The sequence below is a fragment of the Myodes glareolus genome, chromosome 26 (genome assembly GCF_982192425.1).
Source record: "Myodes glareolus chromosome 26, mMyoGla1.1, whole genome shotgun sequence".
Classification (NCBI taxonomy): domain Eukaryota; kingdom Metazoa; phylum Chordata; class Mammalia; order Rodentia; family Cricetidae; genus Myodes; species Myodes glareolus.
In genome coordinates, this window is record NC_142051.1 from 23,708,267 (window position 1) to 23,734,226 (window position 25,960).

General features: G+C 38.1%; 1 protein-coding gene across 1 annotated transcript in view; it reads left to right on the forward strand.

The window, feature by feature from the left end:
• The window catches only part of Otogl (otogelin like), a 117,044-nt gene that overhangs the window by 39,026 nt on the left and 52,058 nt on the right, over window positions 1-25,960 (forward strand). The window contains exons 18-24 of the mRNA XM_085683473.2: window positions 889-1,051; window positions 5,055-5,162; window positions 6,036-6,174; window positions 15,662-15,796; window positions 21,027-21,176; window positions 22,811-22,930; window positions 25,129-25,245. Coding sequence (XP_085539599.2) covers window positions 889-1,051; window positions 5,055-5,162; window positions 6,036-6,174; window positions 15,662-15,796; window positions 21,027-21,176; window positions 22,811-22,930; window positions 25,129-25,245 — 932 coding nt within the window. The remainder of the gene's footprint in view (window positions 1-888; window positions 1,052-5,054; window positions 5,163-6,035; window positions 6,175-15,661; window positions 15,797-21,026; window positions 21,177-22,810; window positions 22,931-25,128; window positions 25,246-25,960) is intronic.

Below are 25,960 nucleotides of genomic sequence, written 5' to 3' on the forward strand. Positions count from 1 at the left end.
CGCAGCTATTTATCATTATAACTCAGCTGTGAGCTGAGCCCCGTGGCACACATCTATCCTCCAAGTTAAAGACGCTAAAGCAGAGGGAGGGATTTAAGGCCAGCCCGGGCTGCAGAGTGAGTGCCTACTTCTTAGAACCCAAAACTACGCATTAAGATCTCCTTTGAATGGTGTGTTCTAGATTTACTCTGTCAGGATTTGGGTCAGTCTGAGGCTTCTCTCCAGGCCATATACTGGGCGTCATTTTTACCACGAGCTACTGGAAACCTCACTGTTCGCCTCTTACTTCAACAAAGCTCATAGTTGAATCGAAGATGCCTCAGTAGCCTGCTTCCTCAATGGAGTCCTCCCCGTTCTATCCCACTGATCCTATGTAAGGGTCTTGATTCCTGACAGACCCAAAGCCTCCTGGAGAGACAGGAAGCCCCTGTCATGCCCCTGTAGTAGTGGTTACTTTTGTACTTTAGAACACAGGAAAACTGATGAAAATAATCATTCATAGGTTAGGCAAGTTCAATGAGTAATATATATATATATATATATTGATTATGGCTTTATAATTGTTGAAATATGGGTTATAGTTTTCAGCTCTTAAAAAATTAGTGTGTTTGATTAATCAACATACCCCCTTTACGTACTTCAGGAAATTAAATTAATTTAATTGACGCGACAGAGAAGGTGGGTAAGATTTTCCAGTTTGAAAAAGCGTTTGGAAATTTTGATGACTGAAAAACTCTGAGGAGATAATGTTGCTAAGCTCATCAACTCAAGGATCAATGAATGAGAGCATCCTTTAGTTACAGCAATGATTTGGTCCATGAATTTTGGGCTTAAGTTTGTGAAGCCAATACAAAGTTAAAGCCATGTTATCCTTGCTTGTATTTGAAGTTCACGCCTGCCCAGAAGGGAAGGAATACTTTGACTGCAGGTTTCCTGACCCCGAATTACCAGCTGGTGGTATAAATTGTGAGACCACGTGTGCAAACCTGGCCATGAACTTCACCTGTGCCCCATCCTCACCCTGCATAAGTGGCTGTGTTTGCGCTCCAGGGTGAGTTCCCTTATCTTGCTAATATGATCATTTAAGATTTACAGGAAAAGTAAGGGTTCTTCAAAAATATTCTTGGGGCCAGACACATGGTTTAGTGGTTAATAGAGCTTGCCTTGTGAGTCTAATAACCTGAGTTGAATCCCTGGAAACCACATAAAGGTGGAAGGAGAGAGCTGATTCCAAAGAGCTGTCCTTCTACCTCCATAGTCAAAGCACGAGACACTTAGGTCCCTGTATGCACATCCACACACACTCTTGGACTTACACACACACATACACACACTTACTTAAAAATAATTTAAAAGCATTCTTTCAAGAATAGTTGAAATCTTTGTTTTGACCAGCGGTTAACTTTGAGTTGCTAGCTACTGGACTATTGTAACTATTTTGCTAAGCTAACTCAACATTGTGCAATGTAACTGGAGCCATGCACCGAATTGAAGAAAGTGCACATTTTAAGATAAGGTTGGGATTTCTCCCTTTTCAGCTGCAAGTGGGAATATGACACCATCAGTTACCTTTTCTCAAAGCACCATCTAGGTATACGTCATATACATTCAATTGATGCAGTGATTATCAGTGATATTAATTTGTAATAGTGAAGCCGACTGATTTAATTGTAAACATTTCACGTAACGATATTGAGGCTAGACAGGGGGTTGCTTTAAGTGGGAACTCTGACTGCATTCACACTGGAGTTCAAATTCCTGCTCTGCTACTGTTAGCTGAATGATTTTTTTCTACACATTCCTCTGAAGCCTCAACTAGGTAGGCATTATAAGATCTGTAAGATACTGTCAGATAAGTGTGTGTGTGTGTGTGTGTGTGTGCACGAGTGTGCATGTATAGAGTGTGTTCAATATATATGAATTACAATTTAATTGCAGGGTATTCTTCATTCATTTCCTTCAGTTGCAGAAATACCTGTACCTGTGGTACATAGAATACAGAATAGAATAGACAGACAGAATCTGAAGGCTGTTAGCTCCCTTGTAAGGAATCATATAATCAGGTCTCCCTGGCTATTGCTTGTCTAATGATGGATAGAGAGAGGACCATCTCAGGTAAATGGGCCACTCATTCTTTCTCAGTGAATACATTCCACAAAGACATTCCCAGGAACAACTCATAAATAGTCAGAGCACAGGAGGGACAGGCCTTGTGGCTTGCCTCCCAGGAGAATCACCTTTATCTAAATGGCTCCAGAGAGCCAAGTCTCTGGGAATGATGTCAATCTGTCTAGAGAAAGGCATATGAGGGAGAGAAAGAAGGTCACAAGAGACAAGAGCCCGCATACAAGAAGAGCAAAGACAGGTGGAAATCAGGCCATAGAATAAATGAGCAAGGAAAACAATTTATCTAAAGGACAAGGGAAAGAAAATTTTTATTGTGGTCAAATAATTAAAACCTGCAACATGGCTTGATCTGTTTGATTGCGACTGTTGGGATGCATGACCGATTAAAGCCGTATCTAAATTGTATTTCAGCGACTGATGGTGTTTACTACTACCTTTGACTCTCAGTTCAAACTTGACATTTATTTCCTGGCTAACCTTATTAAGAAACGTAGAGAAGTGCCACCTCTCTTTCCATAATTACATTGAAATAGCGCTAGAAGGAACTGAGAAGCTTCTGGTTGATTCAGAAAAAAAAAATACAAGCAGAAACACTTCTAGTAAAAGGTCAGCGATAATAATTAAGTTATCTTCCCTTCAGTATGACCTTTTCTGGCTCATGTTGAGACAATGCCTCAGTATATCATATGTTTTCTGGGATCCTGATGGGTTTGGTGGCTGTAAAAGATCTACACGGGCCTAGTTTAGAAATCCTTGCCCTAATGCAAAATTGAGGGAAAGTCAATATAGGTGGTTTCAAATATTGGCCCTCCTTATTAAATAACCTTGGGGCACGCTTACCCAGTTTCAATTTCTTTTAAAAATGAGTGTAGTAGTGTTTGTTTTATGGATGGCTGAGTATATCACAGCAGACCAGTTACACAGTAGGTGCCCAGTCGGGGTTTATTGCCTGCTTCCCCCACCCCCCGAGCCAACCAGAAAGACCCAAAAGGACAGTGTCTTCCTCCTTCTCCCAGGCTTTAATTAGGTGTGAAAAACTCATCAGTCTTCTGTATAATCACTTAAGACTATTGCTGCGTCTGGGTCTACAGAGATCGTGGTCCATTTGACTGAAGCAACTAAGCTTTATGAAACCGTATTTTGGGGGAGGGGATTTGTGGGAGGCATTAAAATACATGTATGTGTAAGGCGAAACAGTTTACCGTAGTGCATTGTCGTTAGGTTAGTGAGCCTGTGGCATATTTAAAGATAGTGTCTCTGTAAGAGTAAACCAAAATACTTGCTTTTGTTATTGGAGTCTTTATCACCCATCTAATCAAATATTCAATCCACTTGATTAATCCTCAATGAGGAGTTGATGCGGACTGTTAAGCACCGAAGCTGGAGAGGAAGTTAGGGACAGAGAAGACTGAGCAAAGAGGGAACTAAAGTGAGACCTAAACAATGAGAAGAATTTTAGACAAAGAAGATTTAGAGTCAAGAAGATGGACAGGTTTGGAAGAGTGAGGTAAGGGTGCGGAACCTGGGGAGTAGCTGGTCTGTAGGAAAGAAATTGAATCGGACAATACATCATTGACACACACAAGTTCCTTTACGCAGTCTTCCTCAACAAAAAAGTCTATTCCATGGCTAAATGTTAGTAAATACCATTTTCCTCGTGAGTAGTGTGTAAAGTCTAACAGACTGGTAAGAAAGTGCCACACTGTAAACAAAGCAGACAGCAGAGGTCTAAAAACACATGTGTGGTTATTAAGTAGGAATTCAGGATGAAAAACTTTATGGTAATTTTTTTTATTGTTCTGGGGATGGAATCCAGAGTTTCGTACATGCTGGGCGACTTTTAGATATTGTTGTAAATCCTCAGTCCTTAGCCTCATGTTTTATAACATTGAATTGTAGCATTTAAAAAAATCATAAAAATGCGTTCTATATATGTTGGTAATGATATATTTCATCCATTTTTGTTTTATTAAAATTATTTAATTTATTAGTTATTCATAAAATATTAATATCCCAATTATTGAGGTTCACTCAAATGTTACATTTTAGTGACTTTACTATATATTTAAATGATATTTAAAGCATTACAATTATATTTATTATTATTATGCTTGTTAATTATTTCAATTTATATACAGGATTTTAGACGAGATTGGGTACATTCAGGGTAGTATAGGGAAATTATAAGAATATTGAAAAATTATATTTATAATGAGGATATTGGTATATATATATGTAATCTATGCAATGTAGATTTATTTAATCTTAATACCAGCATATTTTGATAGCACACCATTTTCTCCAACATTATGAGTTTGCTCTTAAATTATATGCACTAAATGCTGTATAGTAGTAGATATCTTTAGATAGTTTGTTGTGTGGTAACTTTTTAAGAAGGGAAAACACTTCAAACTGCACATTCAAAACAGCATACTAACATAAAGGGAAGTTAAATACTTGATATATTTTATTTAAATATACCTAAATCAAACTGTCATATTTTATATCTTAACACCGGGAAACATTCTTGTTTGCTCTCTAAATTCTTTAGCAGAAAATATTATTGTTGTTATAATTTATTGTTTGCCAGGAACTGTCAGACAACACAGCCTCTTTTAGTAGCTAATAATGGTGACTGGGCTACCCATTTTCTCCTCAAATGGCTTTTTCTAGAACAACTCACCGTGTTATAATATACTCTCGTGTTTTATAATTATTGTGCTATAAAACAAGAGGTCAAATCATATCTGATAATGCTCTTAGTGTTGAGCGAATACTGTGATACACAAGGACGTCGTTGGGGGAAGAGGGAGAGACCAGATTCAGTTTCCAATACAAACTCAGAGTTGAGTATGGTAAAATTAGAGCCCCAGAGCCTGCCTGTCGCTTGCCGGTTTCTCTACTCATGTGACCTCTTCATTTGAAAGAATGGCGGAGCACAAGGGGAAGTGCTACGTTCCTGAAAGCTGTCCTTGCATCTGGAAGGACTGGGAGTATGTCTCTGGGGAAGTCATCTCCACGCCATGTTACACCTGGTAAGGACAGCCATTTATTCCGTGGAAGTTTTCCTCAGCAATTGTATTAACTTCAGTTGTTTGACTGCCGAGACTTGACGTGTCTGACTAGCAAGAGGGATTCATAACCAAGCTTGCACATTTTAGAGCTGGAGGCTATTGGAAGTTGAGTCACTGATTTTCCTGATGGGATAATGGCATTTTAAGTGCATATTTGTTAGCCTAGAAGTAGGAAATATGACAATTTGGCAACAATAGGAGAATCATCACACACATAAGAAAATGCTAAGTGTTACCAAGAGAAGGCCTTATTCAATAGAAGTTTTATTGTTTGGAAGTCAGTGAGAAAAGTGTCATATAAATAATTATTTCTTTTGCTAAAATTTCAGTAAAATATATGCAAGTGTTCTAAAATTTTGAATATAGAACCTTGAATATAAAATTTTCATTCAATTGCCTATTTTCTGTGTGTCCCAGACTTAATTTTGATGTCTGGTACTATAAATGTCAAAACATGACAAATTTTTCACTGCAATAGGTGTTATAAGAATGAATTGGCAATACTTATAAGCATTATTGACTCTGAATGCTTCTGAGAACCAATGTTTAGGCTATTGGAAAATTGCTAGTGTAGTAGTGGTGCCTCTCAGTCGAGCACTGGCTGCTCTTGCAGAGGACCCTGGTTTGAGTCCCAGTTCAGGGACTCCAAGACTCTCTTCTGGCCTTCACAAGCACTCTGCTTCCCATAGTACACAGAAATACGTTTAGGCAAAACACACACACACATACAACACACACACACACACACACACACACACACACACACACATGTATATAATAAAAATAATTTGAACCTAATTTCTTCACAAGATAATTATTGTTATCTTTCAATAGTGTTTGTCGGCGGGGGATGTTCAACTGCACATACTATCCATGTCCTGCAGTGTGCACAGTATATGGGGATCGGCATTATTATTCCTTTGATGGGTTGGAATATGACTACATCAGTGATTGCCAGGTTTTTTTGATAAAGGTTGGTCATAATCATTTTCTTTGTTTGAACTCATATAAAGACGATGTGAAGAACAGCCTGCTGTCCATGGCATATTGCATTAGTAATTACTACTAATAAAACTTAGGAAAGTCATAGTGTTTTCAACTTATTGCCCAGCTTTGAACTCATCGTAAATTTTCTTATTTGTAATGGATACACTATTTTTCAGCCCCGTGCTTTTTGCCTTGTCTGTGGAATGAAGATGATGATTATACCTATCCCAAGGATAGAAAGGGCTTGATTACACAGTAATTTCTAATTAAATATAATTTTAATATATAATTTTAATTATTTTATAATAATTTTAATTATTGAATAATATAGATCCAATTATTATTAGCTTGGCGCAATGAATATACATATAACTCCAATTCTAGAAATGCTATTTTGATGGTATACTTTGGCAAATCCCTGGATTTGTGTATGTATGTATGTATATATATATATATATATATATATATATATATATGAGAAAGTCTTAAAATTTCTTATATATAAAGTATATAGATAACCTATATGCATAGTTTGTTTAGCCACCACTGGTCTCAGAATTAAATTTCTAAATGAAAATATGTAATTTTTTCAGTGAAGTCACACAAAAACAATGAACTGGACACCATCCAGCAACAAATACATGTGTAATTAATGTATTTTCTGGGCATAGCTTTTATCTCACCTTATGCTTATGTGTGGTTTTTTTCTGTGAGCCCTTCTCTAGGAAGTAGAGTAATTAGGTCCATTTTGAACAGTTCTGCAAAATAAAAAAAAAGAGACACTCTAATGAGCCTTTTGCTTATAAAGAACTGAAGTTCCCCAAGAGCACTTGTTTCACGAGAACCGTAATAAGCATTTTTGAATCACCATCGTAAAAGGGGCCGTCCTTTCTGAATGATTTTAAGTTTCTTATAGAAAAAGTCATGGATTTGGTGTTATGTAATTATGACAACTGTCATGTGTATTTATATTTTTAAAATTTCATATATGAATGCTGCGTTTGCATAATTTCCATTTTTTCTTCTCCCATTCAACCTCTCTCATACCCACCCCTTTTTCACTTTATTGCCTTATCTTTAATTAGTTTTTATACACATGCATCTATAAATACAGCTTGTTGAGTTCATTCAATGTTACTGATATGTTTATAGATTTAGAGCTGACATATTGTGGCTGGATAATGTGTCAGGGAACTCGTCCCTAGATAATACTGTTTCTCCCTGTGGATCTTTATGTAGGAGTAGGGCCTGCTGAGATTTAAACCATGCACAGCACACTTTAACTAGATTTGTCATTATGCAGGCTTTTTCTAGGAGACAGCATTTGTGAGAGTTCATGTGGGCAACTTTCTGCTGTATATAAATAGAAGACACTATCTCATAGCAGACATCCAGAGCCTCTGGCTCTTACAATCTTCCACCCCCTCTTCAGCAATGATTTCTGGTCCTTAGGTATGCGGATTGTACTTTGGATCTATTGGTTGGGGCTGGAAAACCCATGGTCAGATGTTCTCTGTAGTTTAATCATTTATGACTTTCTGTTATTATCTCTGACTTTGATGAGGAATGGGAGCTACACTAGTCTGTAGGTATAAGGACACATGTTTGGAATCGAACTAGAGATTTAATTGTTTTAGGAAAGTATGGCAAAATTATGATCTCTTCTAAATTCCATGACCTCACTACCCACTTGTAGTTGGCAAGCTTTATAATACCAGGCATGATTTCCCTCTTATTTAGTGGGCCTTAATTTCAATGTACACAAATTCCACCCCTAAGCTGTTCATTCCCTCCATGATAGAAGAGCCACTATTGTACCCTTAGGATATCTTACTTCTGCTGATCATTGTGTTATTGAGGCTTTATATTTGGGTAGGACTATTGGTTGCTTTTCTTCCTTTGCAATTTGCATGCCATCTCTGGCTATTACATGTGCTGGCTAATTTTATGTAAGCTTGACACATGTTATAGTTGTCTGAGGGGAGGGAGCTTCAGTTGAGAAAATGCCTCCATAAGATTGAAAGGAAGGCAAGGCTACAGGGCATTTTCTTAATTATTGATTGATGAAGAAGGTCCCAGACGATTGTGCAGGGTGCCAACCCTGGGCTGATAGTCCTGAGTTCTATAAGAAAGCAGGCTAAGCAAGCCACAGTGAGCAAGCCAATAGAAAGCACCCCTCCGGGACCTCTGAAGCAGTTTCTGCCGCCATGTTCTTTCTGCATTTGAGTTCCTGTACTGATTTCCTTCAGTTATGAATAGTGATGTGGTAGAATAAGCCAAACAACCCTTTTCTTTCCCAGCTTAGTTTCGGTCATGGTGTTTCTTCACAGCATAAACACCCTAGATCACTATTAGAGTTATTCTTCAGTAAGAAGAGTTTCAGAGCAGTTCAACTCAATTCTTCAAACCCTGCATCTGAAGTGTGTAGTGTCTTTGGCAATAGGGTCCTACTTTCAAGGACTGGGAAGCTCCCAAGGGCCACATCAGTTGCCTTCATTTCTCAGGGAGTCTTTTGGACTCTCCTGACCACCAATTCATTTCAAACATCCTTCGTGTTGTTTATGCTTCCTTCCTCTCTCACTGTCCGTATTGACCTCCCTCCAACTATCTTCCTTCTTCCGTGCTGGGATTTTGTGCCCAATCTTCACTCCTGTGTGCTTGGATTTTGTTTGGTCTAAGCTTGCACAAGTCTTTTGCTCTTTCTCACCATCCCGAAGAGTTCATCTGTGGAACTATCTGTTACATCTGGAGAATGCTGCTTCTTCATTGCTACCCACCACCGCTGACTTTTTTCACCCCTTGTTGCCTAAGATCTATGAAATTTGTGGGAGAAGGGGTAACATGTTCAATACTTTTAGGACTGGGCATTCCATAGTCTTTTATCATGGGCATATTGACCAACTAAAGTCTCTGTGTTACATGCCATCCCCGAGGACGCCAAACACATTTTCAAACAAGTGACTAGGTAGAAAATACTTTAACATAGAACATTTGTTTAGACTGGGAAAGTATGTTTGAGTATTTGATACTGAATGGTTGTAGTTAGTTTTCTTACTGGTACTACAAAGGGACAGAGCCACTCTTCCAAGTATCTGTAGCCCATATTCATCTTAGTTTGCTACCATATCCTCATGGTAAGATGAACACATTCTGTCCTGTTTCACATCTTAATAAGATTGCCTTCCTGTGTGTAAAAAAATGTACCCTAAGAATCATTTGCACAGGGTATTAGAGGCAATCCTACTTAAGCCATTCGTTCAATGTCTGGGTGAAGATCAGTTCACTTAGTCAAAGAAGACTTGAAGAACACCCATTCCAGAATTGTATTTACCTGTTTATCTGGCAATGTTCTTTTCCCAAAGGACATTGTTTACTGATTTTTAGGACTAAGTTTTTGCTGAATTTTATTGGTAATTTAAAGAAAATGAACTTCATGGTGAATAATAAAGTAGGAAAATTTCTTATGATTTTACCATGGGAAATTTTACTGAAACTAATACAACTATATCAGGGCCCCAAATGTTTCAGGACAAATTGACCATGACACTCATGATAAGCTAATAAAACAGAAATCTAAAAAGAAAAGTCATCTCATTTGGTCATAAAACATAATATTGTGTGCCAATGATAACTTAGTGATTAACCAATTTAGACTAGTTTCATAGTCTTAAAATAAGATTATGCCCAATTTCTCGGTGCTCAAATTCTTTCCAGTTTCACTTTTTTAGAGGTAATATTTGTTGATGGTCAAACCATGTGACAAGACTTCCCAAGGCCAAGCCGTCCTTCTGGAAATATCAGTGCTTCTTTTGATAGGGGAGGGTGGCAGCCAGCACCACTCGGACTGGGGGGCCCTAGTGTCAAGGGTGCTTCTGAAGAGCAGACTTGACTTTCTTGTCAACCAGCTCTCTGTCTTTGTTTTGATTGTATCCAGACATTATCTTTTCAAACTGCAATGCTTTTTCCTGTGGTCAGACTTACCTTGAGTTTCTTGGGGTCCTAAGGAGAACCCAGTAATCTAATTTATAAAGCCACTTTGATTTTTTACTTAAGCTTTTAAAAATTAACAGTTTTATTTTAAAGGCATGCTGGTTTTTGACCTTACCATTACAAAAAGGTAGGTTTGTTTTTGCTCATCTCTAGACTAAATGTTTTCTTAACACAATCAAGTTCCAGGTATTTCACTTGCTATAATGTTGAGTTGTTAGAATTCAACAATTAAAATCTTCTTCTACTTTATTGATTTTAGATTTTTTTACAACAACATTACATAGCATGTTATTTTTTGTGTCTTGAGACAGACTTAGAGGGAAGATCATAACTGTATTTTGTGAGGCAAGATATGATTTAAACGCAAAGAAACCCCACAAAGTCTAAAACTTCTGGCATGCTGACCTATGCTATAAACCGGGAAGTATATTATTTTATTTCCCAGATCTCAGATATGAATTCTAATTCTGTTGAACCCATAGTAAGTAGCAGATACCTGTTAGAGTTCTTCCCATAACTTCTTTTAGATAAGGATTTCAACATTCTCCTTAGCAGATCCTTCAAATGTAACTGAATTCCCTCAGCCCCTGAGAGATTTCTGATTTCATTACTCTAAAAATTTTAAACATTACCTACATTTTCTCCTCAGTGTTGCCTTGTGTGTTTTCTACAATATCAGTTCTAGACTGAGAAGTTGGGGTACAGTAATGAGCAAAGACTCATGTGTGCTCACCTTTATTTGATACTTGAATCATAGGGAGAACATTATTATTATTTAATTTATATGAAGCTAAAAAAAAGGAAAATAATTACTTAGATGTGAAAATTAATTACTTAGATGTAAAATCCAGTTTAAGGACTTTTTTGGTGTGTATGTGTGTGTATGTGTGTGTGTGTGTGTGTGTATGTGTGTGTATGTGGGTGTGTAGTGGCCAGAGGCAGATATTGGATATCTTCATAAATATTTCCCCATTGTATATTTTGAGACAGAGGCTCTTATTGAACTTGAGATAAAAATTTGGTTGTCCTTGAGCTCCAGGAATTTATTTCTTCCTGAGAACCGGAAGTGTAAATGCTACTGTGGCTTTTTTTTTTCAGAAAGTAATTTTATTAAATTATAAAATAAAAGTTTCCATTTCCGCCCCTCCTCCCAACACCCTCCCACTCCCCTCACTCCCTCTCCTCCTCCCTCTCCATCCCTAAGAGGAGTCAGGGTTTCCTGCCCTGTGGGAAGTTCAAGTTCCTCCCCCCGTCCCTCCAGGTCCAGGAAGGTGAGTGTCCAGACAGACTGGATTCCCAAAATCCAGTATATGCAGAGGAAACAAGTCCCAGTGTCATTGTCAATGGCTTTTGCTGACCAAGCTCAAGTCCTCCAGCTTGTACACAAACACTCTTGAGCACCTTCCTCTAAGTCTTTCTTATTTTCATCCTGTTTCAGAAGTCATTCTTGTCTTCTTGTTATTCTTCTGGTTCTGCTCCTTTGTGTCTGATCACCTGGTCCTACTTTTGTGCCTCTTTGCTCCAGTTTTCTTCCGACTCTGGTTCTAACAGATTCTATATTTTTACGTCTGTTGCTTCCATGAAATTCCGCCTTGCCACGGTTTCGTACTATCTTGCAGCTACAAACCCTCCTTTATTACTTGTTGATTCATAGGAACCTATCTATCAGCAGGGACCTCGTGTGGAAAGGTTGACCTTCAAGGGGTTCGGGCTTATGTGGGACAGGTGTTGACAAGGGCCTGTCAAACACAGCACTATTCTACTTCGAAAGGTGCCAACATCTCACGTTTTGGAATCTTTTAGAGGACTATTGTCTAACAGAGCTTTTAGAATGAGGAGAATAAAAAACCTTGATATTGACCTTTTCCATCTAGTTTTGTAATTGTTCCTGTGTTGCCTAGTAACTCTGCCACATTATTTCCAAACCTAATATTAACTTGAAGTAGATCAGGAGGGGGAATTATAGACACATAACTCTTTGCATTGCTATTGTTTCGGGTTTCTGTCAGCATAGCAGGGTGATAGGAGACAGACCATGTAACATAGAATATTTCTTGACATTTCTGATTTAATATAAAGAATAGAGCTAATGCTGAGTTACTTTGATTAACAGTAACAGAAATGTAATTGTAATAGAAGCTTTGTAGCCCACTTCTCTTGTCTTTTAATCTAAATAACTCTTCCCAAGAGAAAGAACAACAACACCCTGCATTATATACTCTTTTCTGCTTTGAAAACCATTCAGAAAAACATAGAAGTGTGGGATTAATTTTTTAGTAGAACAATGCTGTAATCATCTTAATGGCCCTTATTATACTGCTTTTTAAAGTTCAGGTAATGCTTTGCAGAAGGAGCGTTCAGAAAGAAGCCAAGAGCTCCCAGCACCAATCAAGGAGAAGTGAATCACACAGACACATTAATTACTCTGTCAGCACTCTTCACCAAACCCTCTCCTGCAGGCACTGCTGCTACAATTACTAACAAGCAGGAATAATTTGGCCAAACTAGGAAGCATATTGATTTAGGATTCCTATTGCTAGTAACCATGATAAAAATTAGAGAAGGGAAAAGTAAATGAAGGGGAGACCATAAAGACAAAGGGAGAAGCTAGGGTTGCTTCATCCAAGGTAGCATGACAAGAGAAAGAGGGAGAGAGGTGATCAGACATTCTAAAACTGTCTCAGCACTTGGAGGTTGAGGAAGGGAGCCCTCCTTCTACAGGCCCGGCCCTGCACTCAGGGAAAACCTATTCAGAAGCCAAAGGCTAAGAAGAGACTAGTGCAAGACAAAGTTGATCCACTAAGTTGAAATTAGATATGAAATAGGAGAAAAATAAAAATGAAGGAAAGGAAGTGTTCCAGGAAGCAACATCTTTGACATCCCTTGCATGAGCATGGATGCAGGCCTGCCCTTGTAGAGCCCTTCATGCAGGTGCAGGCCCATGTATGTGTGGTGCACTCTAGTCTATGTCTCAGCTCAGATTTCTGCCTCCTTGAAAATGCGTGATTGCAATTCAAAGCTTTTCTCATCAGCTAGCGGTATTCTACAGGTCATAGCTCAATGTGTAGTCCAGTGACTCTTGAAGTAGGTTTCCGAAGTGAGCCACGATGGGAGGGCAGTGGGCTCTAGAGTCATACGGCTGTTAACTCCTATGGTGAAGAGGTCTTTTAAAAATGGCTTCTTTAGCAATAAAGTCTTAAGACACCAGACTTAGAGAAATTAAGCTAGATTGATTCAAACACCTCCTCCTGGAAGACTTTCTTTTATACTGTGGGAAAGGGCTATGCAAGCCGCCAATGAAGAAAATCAATCAATAACCCTCTTCCCTCCTGCTGTGATGTCTATGACCCACAGAAATGCACAGCATAGCATGCTATCCCCAATGGTGCAATAATGGCATTTATATCCTGGTAGTAACCAACAGCTGTCCAGTTGGACCCAAGGCTCATTTGATAGGCAGAAATTCATGCCTGGGACAGTAAATTGTGTGTGTGTAACAATAATAATTATGGGATGATGTGGGAGTCCCCTCTGTGTGCTGTGATTACCATTAATGAATAAAGAAACTATTTTGGATCTATAGTAAGGCAGAACTTAGGTAGGCAGAGAAATCTAGGCTGAATGCTGGGAGAAAGAAGAGCCAAATCAAGGAGACACCATGGAGCCACTGCCAGAGATAGATGTGCTAAAATTTTGCTGGTAGGCCATGACCTCATGGTGATATACAGATTAATAGAAATTGGTTAAATTAATATGTAAGAGTTAGCCCGTAAGAAGCTAGAGCTAATGGGCCAAGCAGTGATTTAAATAATAAGATTTCTGTGTGATTATTTTGGGTCTAAGCTAGCTGGGTGGCTGAAAACCAACAAGCGGCTCTCTCTTCCTACAATGGGGAAAGAGAGTGAATTTGAAAGAGAGCTTTGAGGGGGGTGCAAGAGTAGTTAAAGTGAGCATGAACAAGGGGGAATGATGTAAATACACTATCCTTATATGAAAATTTAAAAAGTAAAGCTGGGAGACCCTTTTAGATTGCAAATACAAAAGAACCATCTAGAAGCAGGAACTCTTAACTTACTGAAGTCGAGTGACATTGAAGTGCCACTTCAATTATTTATGACATCCTTGATTGCATATTTAGGTCAGTGTCATCCCAGAAATGTCACTCACAGCAACATACCACCATGGATGTGACTTTCGTGAAAAGGTGGTAAGATCACAGCTGAAGGAGCACACTGTGGTCTCAGTTCTCTCTGTCAAGTGTTCTGGGATCATCTCAATGAGATAAACTTCAGTCTCTGGTTTCTTAGAGCACTCAAAATCAGCCACAGGAAATGGAGTCAGAACACTGATGATTAGCCAAGCCAATGACGGGCCTAGCCAGTTAATAACAGATAGTGTCCCTGTCCAAAGGGTGACACAAGTCATTGCTTAAGGTTGATGGTCCTTATTGCTTGAGAAGATGGCTGTAGGCTGAACTCTGATACATGAGCACAGATCAAGAAGGGATTCACTGGAATATTGTGCCGATTGTACACAGGGCACCTGTGTGGGGTGGGGACAGAATATTTAACACACACACACTGTTAACAGGTGCACAGACAAAACTGACACCGGGCTGCCTCCCGTCCACTCTAATAAGGCAGCCGATTGCGAGGATTGTTCTGAGAACTGCGGACAAGCTTTAGATCTCAGTTGAACAGTTCTGCGTCTCATCTAGCAGGCATCACCTGTCATGGGTGACTGGCTATGAGCGCTTGCACAATAATACTGAACAAGTAGATAGGAGAGGATGTGAGATCTAAAAGTCTGCATATCGAGATCAAATCTCCACTCTCCAGCTGCCTTTGATGAACTGCCCATGTCTGTCTGAGCATGCTCTGATGTTTTGACTTAAAATAACTTCATTTTTAAAACATTTTCTTTTAGAGAGATTGCTTTATTAAATAATAAAGTGCCATTTTCAATAAAAATGTATTTCAAATGTTATGGGAATTAAATGAGACACATGAAGTTCAAGGCAAACCCTCAAATAAAATGCTTTATTTTGTCTGCTAGTACATGGCAAAATTTTGCATCTGCTTGTTTTTCCTTGGAGGTAATAAGCAGTCCAGAAAATTCCCTAAGATAAAGAAAACTGTGTATTTTCTAAAAATTAAAATAGGTCAAATCTTTCTAAGTGACTTATTATGTTAGTGGTTATATATTGATAAAGAGAATCAAGTGGAGCTATGATGGTGCTGAAAAGGTTTGCTAGAACAAAATTTAAAACATATTAGGTCAATTATTTAATGGCCAGTATTCCAATAGAATATTTTCTCATTTTCACTTAAGTATAATTTTTTTTTTGCTTTAGTAATATTATCTTTTTAAGTTTGAATGTAAGTCATTATAGATTTTGGTTGCCTTTAAATTTGTTAATAAAAATAATTGGAATTATATATAATATATATTTGTGTCAATAAAGTGTTCTTGACATATTTCAGAGTACAGATGATTCTGATATCTCTGTGATTGCCCAGAACAAGAAATGCTTTGACAATAATATTGTTTGTTCTAAAAGTGTTTTGATATCAATTGGGGACACTGAAATCTACCTCAATGATGCGCCTTACAAACAGGTAAGTGAATTCTTTCTTTCACGATAATCCCAACTTGTCCAACTGATATAGAAAACAGATTAGAAATGGCTTAGATACTTAGATACCTCTGATTATAAGTAGTTAGACTATCTGAATTTTTTTCTTTATTATTTTGGGTTGTTTTGGTAAACCATACACCCTTGCACCTTCTGCTTATATTTTTTGTCTTCATATTTCAATTATATCTACTATTTTCCTAACTATGGTCAACCTTCTGGTTTTGAGAACCACACCTATTACGTGAGTTCCTCCAGCAGACTCCAGTCTGTCTTCCTAATTCTCCAGCCAGCCCCACCCCCTTTATTCCATCCCATCCATTGCAGCAACAGTGGCTTTCCCCATACGGAAATCTGATTTCCTATGTTAGTTGTGCTTCAAAATTTTCAGATGTCTTTCCGTTGTCCTGCCAGGTTCTCACCTTTAGGCTCTTGTCCACCTTTCCTGTCTCGCCTCTCATGGTTTTCTTTTTCAATCCCATATCCCATAGGTTGAATCTTTTTCCAGTTATTTACATAGTCTAGGTTTTTCTTACTCTCATCTGTATCCTTAGAGAAAGTGAATACATCTATATATTCACCATATTCTGTACAGTATGTCTAATCTCCTTTAGGAAACATCTCAGGATGCTCTCAAAGACCCTGTTAGATCCCCCTCAGCCCTTAGTCAAGTTCTGTGTGTGTTTTTCTGTCTTCCTCATGTATCTATGAGCAACATATGAAGTAAGATCATTCCATCTTTTATTTTTTCTTGAATATCAATAATTTGTCCAATTAAAAGATAGAATCCATTTTATTCATTTACCTATTTATTTACTAATTCATCAATATGTTTACTATAAACTAAAACTAGTGCCCAGATTTTAGGCTGTCATAGTGAAAAGACACTGCTTGCCTTTAATATACTCAATAGAATAATGGTTCTCTAAAGGAAATAAGATTGGACAATGTGATATGATGCGTCAGGGTCTACATAAGCTCCTAGAAGAACACCTGGGCAAAACCACTAACACTAAAGCAACCCTCAATTTTCAAGGAGATTTGGAGCATAGACTTGGGAGTCACTCAGAAGTAGTTTAGCACTTCCACTCATCACCTACCTGCTGTGCCATTCCAGCAAAGTCTCTTAAACTTCTCAAATTTCAACTTCCCCTCAGCGTGACTACAAAACCACTTTCTTTGATCCTATGAAGATTACAATGAAAGTCAGGAAAATGAATTTTAAGGACTGACCCCTGATGTAGGAGGGTCTTCTGTCTATTTGTTACTTTCATTGGGTAAATAAAGAAACTGCCTTGGCTTTTGATAGGACAGCTGCTTAGATAGGCGGAGTAGACAGAACAGAATGCTGGGAGAAAGAAGAAGAGTCAGGCAGACGACATGATTCCCCTTACTGAGACGGATGCTGGCTAGACTCATGCCAGTAAGCCACTCCATTTGCATCAGACCCCCTTCCTTTTATTATCCTTATTTTCATATAGAGTCAGAACCTGAAGTATACACCATAAGAAGAGATGAAAGATGATGATAGATAATAGACAGATGAATGTAGATAGATGAATGAGGACTGATAGATGAAGAGCTAGAAGGATAGCATTGCAGGGAAATGATCACTCAAAGGAGCAGAGTTGGAAGACAAAATGTCATGGTTGGGTTTAACAATCGGCTTCGGTTGAAACAAAACCCCTGGGATGATAGAGCAAGGGTGTGGCCGAGAATCCAGAGGGTGTGTGAGGAAGAGGGGGCTGCCAAGGGATCTAGGCTCAGATTGGAAGCTCCTGGGTGGCACAACCCATGCGCACTGCATTTTAAAGGCAGTGAATTTGTGGATGTGAAGTGTGTGCTCTGATGATGGTCTTGTAAAGCTCCCTGTTTCAAACGGAATTCCCAGAACACCATTTTGCCTGGTTTTCTCTGAAACACATCTTCATGAGAGTCATCTGGACCATTTGCTGTAAAGGTCAGCTTCTGTGCTCTGCCTCAGCCACTGGAATGGCTAAGAGTGAAAAGACACGGCAGAAAACACGAACTGTCCTGCTACAAAGAGGGCTATTTCTCAGTTTTAAACAAAAGGCCACACTTTTTCATTTCGGATGGGTCCTGTGATTTGTGTAATCTGTCCCACCCCTGAATTGTTTTTTTTTTGACATTTTTTGCTACTTTGGATTTAAGTCTTACCCCAAATTCTTCGGCTAGCATTTTAGAACCTTGGATCTCAGGTAGAAACACCAAGAGTAACAACCCAGATATCAGACAAGACAGAATTGCTTCCTACAGTCACACTGACATCTATTTTAAGTAATCACAAATGTTCGGCTTAGCCATTAGCTAGATATTTATTTATATTCACTTATATACCTTTATAAGTGAAGGTCTCTTAATGATCAAGGATGCTCTTTCAAAAGGGGAGATATTGGTTAAATGCTCATATAAAGACAGTTTGACACATTTCTGAAGTGGTAATTACAGCTCCGTGTAACTCCCAGACTCCAATTTTCAGCTGTACACAGGTGTTAATGAATCTCCTTTATTTAGACTGCGAGGAATGAAGAAAGATTAACAAAAGTCATGAGAATAGTTTGAGCCCAACAAGTTCCCAGCTAAAATGTCTTTCTGGGAGATCATAAGTGGAAATCTAGCAAAGGCCATTTTCTTCATAAACTAATGTGCTGCTCATCCAGGGAAATGAATAAACAACCCTCTGCCCTTTGTATAAATACACAATTATAATTCAATCAAACGTGCCAATTAAAAATCTTTTACAAATTTGCCTAAGCTGTGCTCAGCAGTATTTGAGTGATCTCCATTTCCGAACTTATTTTTCTCATGCCGTTCCGTTTTGTTTGAAGTACTAGTCTCCTAAAGTCCATATTTCTACTTTGGGCAGTTCATTCCCGACTCTTTGAGATAGATACTTTAGTGGATGAAGTGAAAAGCAAGGAACATAATCGTTTCTTTTGATTAGGAAAGACATTCTTGTCGCAGGCTGCCTCACCTAATGAAACGAGCATCTTATATCTAATGGCAACTAGCTAAAGGTGTGCTTTGGATTTGGAGCCAACTTATTTAAAACCAGACTGCTGGGATGGGAAGAGATGACAAGGCCAGGTCAGGTGACAAATGCAGCAGCAACAACAGCAACAGAAACAACAACATCAACAAAAACTACCGGAAAGTACAATGAAGTTAAAAGTTGATGCTGTAACAGAGTAATTTGGTGGCATAGCAGGTCATACAAATTGTGTGGCATCCATCAAATGAAAATGTAGGATTCTTGGGGAAAAAGCTTCTGTCACCCCCTTCTTTTTTGGTCAGGATGCTTTTCTATTCATTTGACGTGTGCCCTTTTGAGCACAGATGTCCTTTCATGGTGACTGTAGACCTCCCTAGTGCGGAGTTCCTCATCTCGTCACTTTTGGTCCTTGGGTCCCATCTTCAACCTACCATTGTCCTCACTCTGTGCTGTGGATGAAGTGTAGCAGTGGTCCCCAAGCAGAGTCCAGGAAGCAGGAAGCTGAACATCAGTGCTGAGAGGCAGGAGATGCAGGGCATAGAATGGATGTGAACGAGGATGCCGTGGCACAGATGCGTGATCTTTATCCCGCTGGGCTTGACTCACAAATCATAGATTCCAAAGAAACCTGATTTCAAGATGGAGGTTACAGAGCTTTAGAATTCTAAGTGCAGAGCCAGTAAATCAGTTTATTTTGGAGTGAGAGATGTTGTGTGTCCTCAGGACGGAGGAAATCAAAGAGGGAATCAGTCAGTTATGCCACACTCTGGGACTATAGTATTTAGCAGGGGGATATCAAGTGTATAGATTTGAGATGGTTCAAACAATAATTAGATTAGCCTAGCAAGTGAGAATAGATATTTGAGGAGTAGAAGAATTTGCCGTTAGGTAAAGCCAATTAACAATATGGATGGTTATATTTGCTGTGTACAACGTAGCTATAAGTATAATCTTGGTATAGTAGATGGAAAACGCTTTATAAATATGACTAAGTCTATTTCACCTGCCCTTTGGAATGCTTGCTTCAATACCACTCTAGACATTAGATATTCTCCCACTACACTTAGTTATGTTCAGAGAAGAAAAATGGTTGAAAAATTTCATATCTGTTTCCATTTTTTGTTTCCTTTGGGGTAAATCAGTTTTCTTCTCATTAATACAGCCATGCATTTTCAAGATCATTTTATGAGCTCTATTCATGGCCATGGTCATAACTACAGGTATTCTCATTTCCCAGGGTATTCCGCATCTAGTCCCTTTTACCCTTCCTAGTTTTAAATTATTTCCCTTGAGTTTCCAAATCATGGGCAATTAGTTCCCTGATCAAAGCCTTTATTGACTGTATTTTGAACAAGTGATAGTTACTTTGTTAGGGTTACTTGAGTGTTGTTGAGTCCCCAGGCTTCCTTTGTCATGGTATCCATGCTTCGACCCTTGACGGCTTTTCTTAGTCCTGACTGTATCTTGAATGCCCCGGCATCAAACCTTTGTTTAAATCATCCCTCCATTTTCTGTGTCTTCATTTTTTCTCCATTTTCATTGCAGCTTTCTATGCAGATTCTTTCCCAAGCATAATGCTTCCCCTTGTAATCCTTCTAAAATCTCTTTGATAGTAATTCATCTCTCCTCTCTCTGTCTGTCTGCATCTCTATCTCTTTCCCATATACATACTTACGTGTATCCCGTATATGTATATATTTATATCATACTTTCTTTCTTCAGTTTTTATCAAACTTCTTAATCTTGAAATTTTCATTGGACTGTAAAAGCACTGTGTCTTGCCAAATGTAACAATTCTGTTTTTCATTAAAGAGTTTAGTAACATTGGAAGACTGGTTTTATTCTGTAGAATCATAAGCAAGGATACATTTTTCTTTTGAAGGGAAGAGATGCCTTTTTCTTTATCCTCAGTCTTTTGTATTCCTTGTCTGATCTTGTTTTCTGTGTCCTTTCTCTTTCTCTTCTCTTCATTATCACGATTATCTTTTACCTTCCCCATGGTCTCTTATTGAGCCCATTTTCTTGTTTTCTTATGAATATCATTCTAATGTATTTCTTACTTAATACATTGTTTTTGTATTAGAGAGTTCAAAAAAACTATAGCAAGCAATCATGTTAGATAGATACTGGAAAGTATTAAGGCCTCTCCTTTGGTTAAAGAGTGTGATATTCATTCTAAGACATTTAATCCTTTTGGAAGAAGCGATCAGGTTTTTTCCTGGAGAGCCAACCTGCATACCAGTTGTGGAAGGCTGGGCACAACATAGTAGTGTACTTCCCAGAGGAAGATATCACCATTCTGTGGGACGAGAAGACAACCATCCACATCAAAGTTGGGCCACAGTGGAAGGTAGGTGATCCTAACCCCTAAATGAGATGCATTAAATGGAATTGTGTATATCTTGTTTATCATGTTTAAAGAAAAGAAAGGTCGAACAAAAGATTGAATTTGTAAGGTGAATTCAGTTTTAGAAGATCTCTTTTTAAAAATAAACTATAGAGAGCTGTGTTTGAATTAAGCTATGTTTTCAAATTTTCTAGTAATATACTATGTGTAGGACTCCAGGAATTGGGGTCAAGCAAGCGGTGTAACAGCATTACTTAGCAATATAAAGGAATAGACTATTAGTTTGCATAATTGGGGCCAATCTTATTTAATTCTTTTTTTGCTTTAACACCGTACTATCTATTGTTGCTTCATCTATGCCTCTTCTTTCTCCTCCCTTGAATTTTGTTATTTTTTTTGTAAAAAGATTCAGTTATTGTAATAATCTGTTTTCCTTATTTTGCTTCATATGGAAGCTTTTTAAAATAAATTTACATATACTATAAAATTGTTGTAGTAAGTGAATAACAGTAGCTTTAAAATTACCTTTAGGGTTCTGTGTATTTTGAAAACTGTATAGAGTCTTGATCTAATATTGGAGTTTTTTACAAAGCAAGTCTACTAATACCGATTTTTCATTCAGGCTTCCCCCTTATTGTTAAGTTTTACCTCCACCTCCACTATCTGGAAAAACACCACTCTATTTCCATTGTTTCTATATCCATGTGTTTTCCTTCCCCAAATATCATATATGTGGAGTTTTAGTAGTTTTTGAGATCTCCCATCTTTGACTGGGTTAAATAAATATAAAATTTACCCATAAGGTTTTAAATAGTGTTTCTTTTCAGTTTATAGTACTATTGTAACCTGTCGTATGGATGTGCCACGGTTTATTTACTCAAGGGCGGAAGTGGTAACTGGTCTTCAATAGAAACAGTTTTTAAGACACAGGTCCCTTGCATTGTCTGTTTTTCTGAACGTGGGAAGTCAATCCATGTTGCTACAAAGGGTTCCATTCCAGGCATCACCATGGAAAAGAGAGCTCAAGAGGCATTAATTCAAGGCTCTAAGCAGGAGTTCCATTCTTGTTGGAATGTCATCCATTTTGGAACATCTTAGGGGATCCTGCCTCTAAAAGCATTTTTTTCACAGTATTTTGGGAAAATCCACTAGTCAGTGCTGATATGAGTAGATCCCATAGCTACTGCCTTCATCACTTCACAATCTGTAGTGACCTAAGTTAGTTTTATGGTTTTAACATTTATACTGTTATAGAACCTTAAATATATAATCTAGTAAGTTTTTCTTCATAAAAATTATTTATGCTTATGTACAAGATATATATATATCAGTATATATTATTTGTACATGTATTTATTAATATACTTCAGTATATACTTTTTTACTTACATTGTTAGAGATATCAATGCTAAGATGCTATAGTTAGTGTGGATAGATAATTCTTGGAGGTTGATAAAATATTTGGGGACTGTTAAACATTATAAATGAAATTTAATTGGTGTGAAGCTATTTTACTAAAATATTTGTTTAAAATTATTTCTATGAAAGTTGTTTATATATTTTCAATCATCCAAATTTTAATACATGTGAGTGTTAGAATAAATATAAAATATTTTATCATAATTTTATTTTTGTAGAACAAACTGGCAGGATTGTGTGGGAACTTCGACAAGTGCACTTCAAATGATATGACCACATCTAATAACCTGGAAGTGAGAAATGCACAGGTGTTTGGGGACAGTTGGGCCTTAGGACAGGTGAGTTACAGATATAGAATATAGAACAAACCGAAGAGCATTCCAAAGAGTCAAGTTATTAAGTTACTTTTTACAGACTGTTTTTATAATAACGTATAGTTGATGAACTTTCATAGTTACTTTTCCATGTAATTCTTATGACAATTTTATTTTGCAAAACTTATTATTGCCTCTACATTTCAGATAGAAAGACTGTATTTCATGGAGGTTAAATGATCTGTTTAATACAAATTAATGTACAGAGAGCAGCAAAGGTGACATTCAGATTTATATCTTCTCTCATGTCTGTTCAAGCATAGCAAAATATCTTCTGCTCTATATCCATTCAGTAGATTTTGTTTAATATGTGTTTTTTGTTTTTATTTCAAGATAGGGGTTCTCTGTAGCTTTGGAGCCCATCCTGAAACTAGCTCTCGCAGACCAGGCTGACCTCGAACTCACAGAAATCTGCCTGCCTCTGCCTCCTGTGTGCTGGGATTAAAGGAGTGCACCACCACCACCTGGCCAAGATAATGTCTTTTCTTATGATATAGACACAGCATATGAATATGATAGTCTCTGCCGTTGAGGAATTTTAATGCTTAAGTCAGTAGGTGCCTTAGAAAATTACCAAAAAATATTGATATAGACAGGCATTTTAGTAGATACGCACATCAATAGAGATTATTACAGTCCAAGGAGGATTCCTGGAACAATTGATGTGGAAATAAGGCCTTTAACACCTACAAGATAGGAGACGGTAAACTTTATAGCAGTGGTTCTCAGCTTCGACCTTCCTAATGCTTTGACCTTTAATACTGTTCATCATGTTGTGGTGACCCCCCAAACCATAAAATTATTTTCATTGATGCTTCATAATTGTAATTTTTGCTCCTGTCATGAATTATAGTACAAGTACCTGATGTGCAGAATATCTGATATGTGACCCCTCTGGGGGTCACAACCCACAGGTTGAGAACCACTGGTTCATGGACAGGAGGATGGAAGAAAGAGAGGGAGTCACCTAGCTGAGGTGAACTGGGATGGGGAGAGCACAGAGCGAAAAACATCTCATAGTGTTCGTATGGTTATGACATAGGCCTAATGCCCTAAAGACCAAAGATAAATCTTAGCAGGTGCAGGAGGCTTATATAGTACCGCCAGGTTAGCTCTTAGGGGAGATTTAGAAAACTGGAGAAACTTGAGACCATAAAAAACAAAAGCTCCCAATATTTGTTGAAGGACATAATTGAGAAGGATGGATTTGGAAGACTCAAAAAAACAAAACAAAACAAAAAACCAAAAAACAAAAAACCTTATACCTTCTGGCATCAGAAACATCAGCTGGAGTTCTCCCCTAGACAGGACAATGAGGAGATATATGAGTGCAGAATTGGGCTCAGGATAGAGTAGAGATAAGTGTAGTAAACCTTACGATGTATTGAGAAAGATGTGACAGAAAGATTTTAGCTTGAAGCACAGGCAATAGCCCTGGCGTGTATATAGGGGTCTAACACTTTAGAGTGTTCACTCTGTTGAAGTGAGCTCACCTGTGTCAAATGAGGGGCACAGGCATTTCAAGGCAAGAGTTTTCTAAGAAAGGTGGGAACAGGAGGTTGGGGAAGAAGGGTCAGTGTGGTGTAGGATAAGAAAAGCCAGCAGAAAACATTGGTGCCGAATCCAAATCAGATGAAACACTTAAGACAGAATCGAAGGTAAGGAAGGTTCAAGTGACTGCAGCCTGAGCGACTGTATTGAGAACTGAGCAAATATTTGGTGCCCTTTCTCGGGGAAGCTTTGGAGAGGCAGATTGGAGGCAGCAGAGGCCGCTTTGGGGAGCTGAGTCTCAGGAGATGGTAGAAATCTATACATCCCGTATCTCAGAAGATAGCCAGTGACCAAACTGAACAACATGAGAAGATAGAGAGGGAGAGATTCATGTTCATAGAATTTTTCATAAAAACACTGCATTTGTGAAAAAATTCAATTAATTTTAATTGATTGATTTCTCTTTCTAGCATCACTCTGTTTAATATTTAGCTGTTTCTCAGAAGTGGTTTATGTTATCACTATGTAACCTCTATGGATAAGAACAGGCAATAGGTAAAGAATGTTGCAAGGGTTAAACTGTGTTCCATGCCACTGTCATGGGTGTCGGGTACTTTGATTTCAGAGTTCAACCCCACTAAGGTCTTTCATTGCCCTTTGCTACTCAACAGTGTGAAGATCCTGTTGAAGCCCTGAAGCCTTGCGAGGCCCACCAAAACAAATTTCCCTATGCCAAGAAAGAGTGCTCCATTCTGTACAGCGATGTTTTCGCCCCGTGTCGCAATGTGGTAAATTCAGAACTTTCACTGAAATCTCAAATATAGAGACTTGCTGCTGCATGGGCTGAGATGAGTGGGGGGTAAATCCAGCAGCTCGTGTTTCTCAGGTGTCCTATGGTCATTGTTAGGGGACCCTTGTTAGTGTCGTTTCTCTGTGAGCAACAGGATCAGTTGACCTCCTTTCTTCCTCAACCCATCTTATCTAACAGTGTGCATCTGGGAATGCTCATCACAATTCTGGTTCATGAAATACAATTTATTCACAGTGTTTGTTAAATATGTGTAAAACAAAAGGGAGATAGTCGTTTATCTGTTGTCAGAGAGTATTTCAGATGGACATTCTTTTCATCATAAGTATAGTTTATCAGGATTTCTGTTGACATATTTAAAATAGTTTTAGAAGCTACTTTAAGAACATAACTTAAATATCTAAGCTCCTTCCTCATATGATAATTTTGGGCCCCAGTAGAAGTTGGTCAAGTAATTTAGTACAGTTCTGAAAGCCAAGAATACCTCTGCTACATGCCCCCTGTTTTCTCAAAGAAGTTACTTGTGCAGCTTTTGAGTTGTGAGGCAGGTTTACTGTTTATTCCCTTGGAACACCATTTTTACTTGAAATAACAAATCACAGAAAAATATGGTCATTCAGACAAGAATATTTGGTAGATATCTTCTGAAGAAAAAAAGAGTGTAGCTTCAAGGCAAACATTTGATGGCATCTGTT